At 33.2% G+C, this 10,599-nt stretch overlaps 2 protein-coding genes across 4 annotated transcripts; both read left to right on the top strand.

Moving 5' to 3' along the window:
- The first annotated feature begins 1,128 nt into the window (after positions 1 to 1,128).
- LOC106381357 (alpha-dioxygenase 2) lies at positions 1,129 to 4,510 on the top strand. Its single transcript, XM_013821259.2, has 9 exons — positions 1,129 to 1,334; positions 1,477 to 1,737; positions 2,202 to 2,351; positions 2,456 to 2,586; positions 2,657 to 2,870; positions 2,964 to 3,337; positions 3,415 to 3,617; positions 3,686 to 3,929; positions 4,006 to 4,510. Exons 1-9 carry the CDS (start codon positions 1,242 to 1,244, stop codon positions 4,229 to 4,231), a joined length of 1,896 nt encoding a protein of 631 aa, XP_013676713.1. The 5' UTR covers positions 1,129 to 1,241; the 3' UTR covers positions 4,232 to 4,510.
- Positions 4,511 to 5,388: 878 nt separating this feature from the next.
- Positions 5,389 to 7,783, top strand: LOC106381355. 3 transcript variants are annotated; one of them, XM_013821254.3, is made up of 10 exons: positions 5,389 to 5,695; positions 5,833 to 5,902; positions 6,006 to 6,073; positions 6,161 to 6,222; positions 6,452 to 6,533; positions 6,605 to 6,841; positions 6,925 to 7,053; positions 7,124 to 7,185; positions 7,279 to 7,395; positions 7,494 to 7,783. In XM_013821254.3, the coding sequence occupies exons 1-10, from the start codon at positions 5,645 to 5,647 to the stop codon at positions 7,549 to 7,551; spliced, it is 936 nt and encodes a 311-aa protein (XP_013676708.1). In that variant the 5' UTR covers positions 5,389 to 5,644; the 3' UTR covers positions 7,552 to 7,783. The 3 variants fall into 3 exon arrangements, with proteins under 3 accessions (XP_013676708.1, XP_013676709.1, XP_013676710.1); XM_013821255.3 differs by having other exon boundaries at positions 5,392 to 5,695; positions 7,498 to 7,783; XM_013821256.3 differs by lacking the exons at positions 5,389 to 5,695; positions 5,833 to 5,902 and having other exon boundaries at positions 6,000 to 6,073; positions 6,161 to 6,370.
- Positions 7,784 to 10,599: the final 2,816 nt, after the last annotated feature.

Here is a 10,599-nt window from a genome sequence, read left to right as displayed (position 1 = left end):
CCGACTATATAACCTAATAGTATAAATAAAAGCTCGAAGACTGGTTTAGATAAGAAAACACAACGTACCTTTAGATAAAAAATTGTTTTCGAAGGTTCAACAACATTTCAAAAAAAATTTATTTTGATTTTTATTCCTTGTATTCGTTTCCAGAACTTGAGTGATGGCTATATGCTCAAGAAGCTATTATTAGAGATTGGACGGTGTTTTACCCATAGCAAGAACAACTGCCACGGTTTGACAAAAAAAAAGAAAAAAAAAAGAACAACCGCCACGTGGTAATAAGTAGTTGTACTTGTAGCATTGTAGTATGTTTTTTTTATCATTGTAGTATGTTATGTCGCTTTTATTTCGTATCGCTATCATAGATACAGTACTGATTCTAATTATAAAATGGTTACGTATCTAATAACCATAGAGTTTTGAAACAAGATGAAGCAAAAAAAGAATAAGAAGACATCTTTGTATAACACTTTAATACTTTAGATAGTTATCTACAAAGGTTTAAATAGTATAGAAAATCAGTACTGCAATCTTTTTTTATAGAATAATGGCTGCACATATGCTCTAATGCATGAATTGACTATGAATCTACGATACATCACTATTATCATCAATGTGAATATTTTACTGATCAAATAACAATTATAACAATGCAATATAGAAAGATTGACCGAATAAGGAATAAAATAAAAATTGCATGCCTTTGAGTGTGTGTGTGTAATTAAAACAATAATTCATGAATTCATGGCCACACTCACTATTATATCAATATATAACAATATGACCAATTTGATAGGAAGTAAAATTCTCTCTTTTTTATACGTAGAAGTTATTCTAATAATAATGCAATATAAGAAAGGTTGATCAAATAAGGAACGAATATCAATAATTTGACGTCCAAGATTTATAATGTTTAAACCATATATTTGTACGATAGTATATTCTCTTTGTGTATATTATTCCAGTATTGTCAGATTTAGTATAGAAAAATGTTTAATTAGATATCTCTAGTTATAAGACTCGTTGACTTATTTAATATAATTATTCAACAAAAAAAAAACAATAATCAAGTCATTCTACATACATACAAATATGCAAACGAGTATGCGTGTGGGTCTATATAAATACATTGCGAGTGATCGTGTGAATTCACCCATTACAATTGTGTGACTATCATTTAAAGCACAAAGCAAACACACATAATCCAAACCCATTAAAAAAAATTGAGAGGCCAAAAAATGGCCTTCTCTCTATCTTCTTCCTGGTTTCTTCACCCTGAGCTTCATCATGTTGTTTCCAAGATGTCTTTCTTTGATTCCTTTCTGTTCTATGTAAGTATACATCTCTGTCTTTTTATATAAACTACAATAATTAATTATCTTCTACGACAATTATCAAATCAATAATCATAATTGTTTGACGATTACTATTTATTATGATTAATTAAATTTTGTTCTTTTTATTAACATATAGATTGTGCACTTAGTGGACAAGCTAGGATTATGGCATAGATTTCCAGTGCTATTGGGAGTAGCTTACTTGGGGATACGAAGACATCTACATCAACGTTACAATCTGATACATGTCGGTGGAATAAACGGTCAGGGTTACGACACCGATGAGTTTTCTTATCGCACGGCTGATGGCAAGTGCAACCACCCCTCCGATGACTCTATCGGTAGCCAAGGCACATTTATTGGCCGGAATATGCCTCCATGTACTTCTCAGTACGGCGTACGTTTTTTAATTAATTTATTTATACAATTACATTTACATACCATGCACATTACTTAGTTTAAGATTAATTGTGTGTAGTAAAGTATTGATCAAGATTGTACATGATCTATTATATAATACCGAATTGATAGTGGCATGATGAAACGATAGAACCAACTTTTGTGATACACTTCCTTTTCTTACCTCTATACTCACTAGTGGTTGAAATCATGATGTATGATCTTCTTTAGCTTTAACTTTATGTAGCTCTTTTACATGTTATAAAGTTTTTTGTTTATATGAATGTGCTTTTTTTTTGCATGGTTAGTAGATAATATACGAAATTATATTATATTTTTTCCTTATTAAAAATCCTGTTAAGCATTTCATTCTTCTGTCTAAATGCAAAACGGCTGATCTTTTCTTGAATAATCATCAATTTGTCTTATAATACTATAACTTATGAAGGTTAACTATTACAGATTTTGGATCCACATCCAAGTGTGGTGGCTACAAAGTTGTTAGCGAGAAAAAGATTCATAGACAATGGAGACCAATTTAACGTGATAGCTTGTTCTTGGATTCAATTCATGATCCATGATTGGGTTGATCATTTAGAAGATACCAACCAGGTTGTTAGTTTGAATCCCCCTTAATCATTCAGCATTTTAAGTTTCTTTCCCTGAACTTTACTTTATTTTAACTTATATTATTTCCAATTTAAAACCTCAACAAGATTGAGCTTGAAGCTCCAGAAGAAGTAGCAAGTGGATGTCCATTGAAGTCATTTAAGTTCTTCAGAACGAAGAAAGTACTATCCGGTGATCACCACAAATCTGGTGCTGTCAACACTAGAACCCCATGGTGGTACGTATTAATATGTGCTTAACTAATCACTGCTTAATTGTTATTTACTGTTATGAAAAATTGGAAACAGGGACGGGAGTGTAATATATGGAAATGACGAGGCTGGAATGAAAAGAGTTAGGGTTTTCAAGGACGGGAAGCTAAGAATCTCCGGGGATGGTTTGTTGGAGCGAGACGAAAGAGGTGTTCCCATCTCCGGTGATATAAGAAACAGCTGGTCAGGCTTCTCTCTGTTGCAAGCCCTCTTTGTCAAAGAACACAACTCCGTATGTGAAATGCTAAAAGTAAGTGATTAAACTTAGGTTTAGTATCTTTCTTGTGATGCAAGCAACGTATATTTATGGAGAATCACACTTAAGTTTTGACTCCTTTTTCAGGAACGGTATCCAGATTTTGATGATGAGAAACTCTACAGGACTTCGAGATTGGTAACTGCAGCTGTTATCGCTAAGATTCACACAATTGATTGGACATTAGAACTCTTGAAGACAGACACACTTACTGCAGGAATGAGGATCAACTGGTATGGATTTTTAGGGAAGAAAGTGAAGGACAAGATTGGGGCAAGATTTGGACCAATACTTAGCGGATTAGTTGGTCTGAAGAAACCGAGAGATCATGGAGTTCCTTATTCGTTGACCGAAGAGTTCGTTAGTGTCTACAGAATGCATTGTCTACTTCCAGACACACTCATCCTCCGAGACATGAGACCTGAGAATGTAGACAAAGAAAACCCTGCAATAGAACGAGAGTAAGACACATACAATGTTTGGTTCATTGGCGGATCCGAGTGTGGTTTTTGTTAACCTAGAAAGATGTTTTTAACAGGGTACCGATGACAAAACTAATTGGGAAGGAAGGAGGAAAAACGGACTCAAGGATCGGGTTTGAGCAGTTACTAGTTTCAATGGGACACCAATCTTGTGGTGCCTTGACATTGTGGAATTACCCTAATTGGATGAGGAACCTTGTGGCTCAAGATATCTATGGAGAAGATAGACCTAACCTTATAGATATGGCTGCCTTGGAGAGTAAGTCAAACCCATGCTTCTTCTTCTATATCACCAATTTTCTGACAATTTGCTTAATTTTTCCTCAGTTTATAGAGATCGTGAGAGAGGAGTTCCTAGATACAACGAATTCAGAAAGAATCTGCTGATGAGTCCTATCAAAAAATGGGAAGATTTGACAGATGATGAAGAAGCTATCCATGCTTTAAAGGAAGTGTACGAAGACGATATAGACAAGGTTGATGTAAACGTGGGATTGCACGCGGAGAAAAAGATCAAAGGATTCGCCATCAGCGAAACTGCTTTCTTCATCTTCCTCCTTGTTGCTTCCAGGTTACTACATTTATTAAAACAAAGGCTTTACTTGCGTTACAAGGAATAAAACTTACTAATCTTGAATTTTAATTAGGAGGTTAGAAGCAGATAGGTTTTTCACGACGAATTTCAACGATAGAACGTATACTAAAGAAGGATTAGAGTGGGTTAATACAACAGAGACACTGAAGGATGTAATAGACCGACACTTCCCGAACTTAACCAACCAGTGGATGCGATGTACCAGCGCTTTCTCGGTCTGGAGCTCGGATCCTGACCCAACCAATTGGCTTCCATTGTACCTCCGATCCGCGCCTTAAGTGGTCAGATGTCACGTGGCACAACTGTATGCGTCACGTAGTTAGGTCCTTGGTATATATATGTTTCTGGGTACAGTTTGGTTTTTCAGATAACTAAGTTTTATAAATAATGTTTTCATGCTAAAACAAGCAAACCCGTACCCTGAGTGAGAATGAGAACCAAAGTTTGCTTGTACAACTTTTGTAACGGAAAGAGATGCCCAAGTATTATGTAGAGAATGAGAACCAGATTCATGCACCACTTAAATATAAGATAAGGTTACTATGCCATTTTATTAAGATATACTTATTATAAAGCGACAAGAAGATCGTCTTACCAAGCAAGCTCTTTTGTCTATGGAATTTGAACCGTGGCAGGTGTTATTATGATTTACAAGTAGGAAGCAGAGATACTCCAAGCTCAGGATACTTGGTAGTGCTTGATATGAAGGGACTAGTACATGGAACAGAACAAGTGTTTCTCGATACATTTGGAAGCAGGAAGTCACTTGCAATGGTAATGGACTAAAGACCATATAGCAAGGGACTATGACAAGGGATAGAGTATGTTCAAAGGTCAATATCATCCCATCGTCCGTAGGGTCTGGAGATAAAAATGTAAACAAGTAATAGCTATATCAAATACTCAGATAAATCATACCCGCTAAATTACTTGATCCGATTTGTCATTTGCTAAAATCAAATATTTACCTCTAAATATTTATTATTTTGGAAATAATTAAAATGACATACGATCACATACAAAATAAGTATATTCGTTATCTATTTTTATATAAAATCTAATATATTTTTTTCTGATTTATTTTGTAATGTCAATAAAAGAAAATACTTTAACAAGTAGCACATATTTTCTAAAACGAATAACAAATAATAGATAACAAGTCAAAGTAACATGACAACTATTAAAGTATATAAAGTTATTTGATATTTAACTTGTATTTGGAAGTAATAAAATTGTACAATTTGACAATACCAAATATTTGATTTTTTTTTTTTTGAAAAAGAAGATTTGTCAATTTGTAACCCAATTTAACATTGCCAAATATTTGATTTTTCAAGGCTAATACTGAAAGTAAGGAGTACAAGCCAAGTATCGTATAATCATGTATTAGTCAACATTTTAATGTCTTTTTGGGTGTACCAAGGAAAACGGCGCGGTGTTTGGTTTGCATCCACATAAGTTTATCTGAATCTCTCAGTCTCAGCCATACAAGAACGGTAAAAATGGCGACTTTTCTCAAGTCTGCTTAATCTTTTTTTTATTGATTTTCTAACAGTCGGAAACAAATAAGAAAAGATCACGCATCTCGTCTCTCTTCGATCCATTTTTATTTTGTTGCACCAAGCATTAAAAGGGAATTATTTTGGGGGAAAATACTCTATTTTTTTTTTGTTCTTTTCTCGTTGGGTAGAATGGGAACGGTTCTCGATTCGCACTTTCTGGCTCTCACTGCCATTGTTACTGTAAGTTCTCTGTCATGTTGAATCTTGGTCTCTCTTTTTTCTCAGGAAAATTACGTGTTTGGTTGTCTTTATTAATATCTGATCTGGTGTTTTACTGATGCGTTCTTGTCTGAATTCTGTTTGTCATGGTTTTGCAGGTGGTTTATCAGTTTATATTCTTCGTAATCACCGCTCTTTTCAAAATCGATCAAGTCACTGATTTTGCAGGTAAAAAACCTTTATTTCTGAATATAAGAGAGGTTTCTTGTCCTTTGAGTATTTGTTACGTAGGAGTCAAGATTTAGTTTTCATCTTAACTCTGTATGTTCAGGAAGCACAAACTTTGTTATACTTGCTCTCTTGACTCTTATTCTCAAGTCCACTTGGCATTTTCGCCAGGTAAGTCTCATCTCTTCTTGTCTTATTTTCCTCTCTGTGTTTTTTTCTTATATGTTTTGTTTTCTTGAAACTCTTTTCTCCTCACAGATTGTCTTGACTTTGCTTGTTGTGGTATGGGGACTTCGCTTGGGGATTTTTCTTCTAATGAGGTCTCTACCAAGACAAAATATTTCATTACCTCTATGATCATACTAACATGGCACGGCATCAACGTCAAGTTGGCCAAGTGGTAAAGGCGTTGCGGCTGTAACTACTGCCACTTGGGTTCAATTCACGCTGGGAGAAACTATTTACAATGTTTGGATTCCTGACAAAGAGGTGAAACCACCTTTTTAGGACAAAAAAATCATACTAACATGGCCTTATCTGTTGTTTTAGGATCTTGCAATGGGGTGAAGATCGACGCTTTGATGAAATGCGTGGAAATTTGGTGAAACTAATAGTTTTCTGGACTCTCCAGGTACACTATTGCTTTTGGCATTGATGCTTGTGTTGTCAAACTACTTAACTTCTTGTTTTCTAACATTGCAGGCCGTGTGGGTTTGGACAGTGAGCTTACCTCTAACTGTTGTTAACGCTGCAAGTGATGGTGGAGGATCTCTTAAACCCGCAGATATAATCGGTTGGACGATGTGGGTTTTCGGTTTCTTGATTGAAGCTGCAGCTGATCAACAGAAACTCTCTTTTAAAAACTCTCCAGAGAACAGAGGAAAATGGTGTGATGTTGGCGTGTGGAAGTATTCAAGGCATCCAAACTACTTTGGTGAGGTTAGTATTTCCACATATAATAACAAATGTTGAATTTTTGTATAAATTGGTAACTGTAATGCATAAATGGGATATGTTATCAGATATTACTTTGGTGGGGAATATTTGTGGCTGCATCACCAGTTCTTGAAGGTGCTGAGTATCTTGTCATATTTGGACCACTCTTTCTCACGTTGCTACTTATATTCGTCAGCGGCATACCATTACTCGAGGTTCTGTCACTCTCTTTCTCTACTTAAGACCATTTTCTGAATTTCACATGGCTAATTTCAATATAAACAGGCATCGTCTGACAAGAAGCATGGCAATTCGGGAGCTTACCGATTCTATAAGAAAACAACAAGGTTTAACGATATGAACCTTGCTATTGATACCGTTTAAAAAAAAAAAAGCCTTGAAGAAGTATTACCTAATTTGTTTGCGTTTTCGACCCATAGTCCTCTGATTCCGTTACCGAGAGGAGTGTATGGGAACTTACCAGGATGGTGCAAGGCAGTTTTTCTCTTAGAGCTTCCATTTTACAGCAGAAATCTCCCTGAAGAAGCTGCTGTTTCGTAAGTATCTCTATTCAAATTTCAGCTTCATCTTTGTTTTGTCTTGTTATAGTGTCTGATAAGTTTGGCTTTCTCTTTGGTGTATCTTTGCGTGCAAGAAAGTTAGAGGAGACTCCAAGAACGGCAAAGAGAAAGTATCAACTGAAAGATTACTGATTTGTGAACTCAGTCTGAGTTTCTATTCCTACAAGACTCCCTGATGTTAAGTAAAAGATTGCTGGTAAGATATTGAATTTGGTTTACATATTGAACCGTATCTCAGTTTGTGATTTGTTAGATTTATTTATATATTGGATCATGTGTTTAAGTTAGATGATTGACTATATGTATATAAATACGATAACAAAGTCGAATTATGCAACGAAGTCGGAAAACTTCAGGAACACAAGCTAACGTTGTACATGAAAATAATAACATCATTAAAGTATTCCAAACCAATAATAAAAAAACATTAATTATTTACTGGAAACAACAATTGTTAGAAGAGCCTACCGGTTAAGTTGCAGTGACTTGGTCGATGTTCACAATCACTTTACTGAAGGGAAAACCATACCGTAACTTTAATGACTGAGAAATAGTTTGTTTATGAAACTTGGATTAAAATCCAAGTAAAAATTGGTGATTGTCTAATGATCGTCATCTTTTTGAAGCTTGAAAAGATAAACTTGAGTCTCTTTACTATATATTAAGTTGTGACGTCAGCTTCCATTGGGCTCTTGTCCATTGAAAAAACAGTTGGCCTTTGTCCATTTGGGATGTTCGGCAACACAACTCTCATTCCACTCAAAACGTGTAAGATGTTAATGCAACATATTCCTCTATGGTGTGCTAGAATCCAAGAGTCTAAAGTACCAATAAGCCTCTGCCATCTTTAACACATCTCTGTAAATGTAATTTGTCTTGACATCGGGTTAAAAATAGTGAATTTCATTGAGTTCAACTCTCTTGGTCAAAATACAAAATTCTTCAGAAAATTTAGGTGAGAGAGTCTTAGTAAATAGTCTCTAAGTGGGGTGTTGATAAAAAAAAAAGTCTCTAACTGGGGTGTACTATTTTAAAATGGTTATTTCAATTGTGTCTAATTTATTGGAAACACAAATCAGACAGCTCTATCATATCATCATGGAAGTTTGTGAATTAACAACAAGTTACCAAAATTTAAACACTTCTGATCTAGTTTAAATTGTATTTTTTATTAAACATGAATATGGTAGACAAATTAACCACAATCAGCAGGAAAGTAATCATGAGAGATAGCTTTTAACTATCTTTTGAGGTGATTTTACAGTGTTCTCGAGACATTTAAGTCATAACCTTATTATCCACACATATCCAAATTGAATCTCAAAACACTTTTAGTTTGACTAGCAAATTCTTAAAAGGTATAAAGTAGAAATTACTATTATTTTGGTTTTCATCATTGCTACCACATATTACATATTTCTTATTCTCCTGGTTGGCGAAAATCTTGAATGAGATTCTAATTCTTTGGACTCTCAAAACAGGCTTTAATGTCATGATTTGGTGATCCAACTGCACAAATTTAGTCCAATGAACCATGATTTGGTGACTTTTTAGTACTCCATTATATGTAATATTATTTATTATTTTCTACTAATATTAATTGGTTTTATAATTATTTTTCTTAATTCTTAACGAAACTAAATAAAATTAAAAAATCATCAAATAATCATTTTTTTAGATTTTACATACAAAAGACATCTAAGAAAAAAATCATTAAGTAACTTCTCTTTTAATACATAGTAGGATTTTTTTGCAATAAATAATAATTTGTAATATCAATTATATTTTTTGCCAACTGATACTTTTATTATTAATATAAATATCTTTAAGAAAATTTATGTATACTTATCCAGTTATATATTTGAGTGATTTAATACCTATACAATTATATGTTTATACAAGATTTAAGCAAATAAATTATAAATATATTTATAAGCATTTGTAATGTTTTTTAAACACTTATAAATATTTTTATACATGATATATAGGCTATTATAAATATATTATAAATTCTAACATAATAATTTTGTAAGCCAAGATAAATGCATGATATTATAAAATGAATTTTGAAATTCTTATAATTAATCATTGAAAATGAGAGAACTCTGACTTTTTGAAGTGCCATTCATACACACACAAATTGCCCGTCATACATCACACAAATAAGATAATGTTACTATGTCATACTTCATATATATTGTACAGCTGTCGGTTTGCTTTAAAACTAATTGAAAATTTTAATTGACTATTTAAGTGGAAACTATACAAATATTTTACTTTACATAACTTTTTAATCATAAAATAAAATTAAAAATTATAGATTTTTTTAACTAATTAAAATGAAAATATGATTTTAGAAAAGCATTTTTGGTATAATTTAGAGAAAAACTTTGGCTAACAAGCATATAACCATATTAAATTGTTAAATATATTGTATTAAATAATATAAACTAAACGTACAGGCTAAGTGATTATGTATTGTAAATTGTTAATATTCAAAAGGTAGTGGGTAGTTAATTGACAAACCCAAAATTTTCCTTAACTCAAATCTTAATACATGAGATTTTGGTTGATGTAGATTTAAGATTTTAGTTATCATTTTTACAAAGGTTATAACTCAAAATTGTAACTCAATAATAATCAATTATAACTCAAACACAACTTCAAAATCTTAAAACTAATTCATGATTGGTAACATTTTTGATTTATATGCTTAACTCAACTTAAATCAAGTGTACTAGATGTTACCAATTATATGATTTATAGGCTATGCAGCATGTTTTTATAAAAATTAATCATTGAACGGAAAATCTGTATAAGCCCATATTAGTTAGTATATGTTATATGTACATGTGCGCTACTAGCTAGAAATAGTAAGAGAAAACTATGCGGGGGTTATTTCATTCTGTGATTGCATCGAATGTTTGATACGAAGAACGGCTCGTTTGAAGCAGATGAAAGCGACAATGAGGAAGAAAACGGAGCCACATGCACAAAACAAGACATTAACAATATCACCCATGAAATTGAATTTTGTATCTTTTGTGCTAGCAGATTGTACTAATCGCACGTTCCCGTAAGTACCAACTGCGATTAACGACAGACATGTTAATCCAATAATCACAATCCCAGCCGGTATGACAAACTTTAATACATCTCCCCAAAAACTCGAACTCATCT

Source organism: Brassica napus, chromosome A2 (assembly GCF_020379485.1).
Source record: "Brassica napus cultivar Da-Ae chromosome A2, Da-Ae, whole genome shotgun sequence".
Taxonomy (NCBI): domain Eukaryota; kingdom Viridiplantae; phylum Streptophyta; class Magnoliopsida; order Brassicales; family Brassicaceae; genus Brassica; species Brassica napus.
This window is presented reverse-complemented; position numbering and strand designations above follow the sequence as displayed.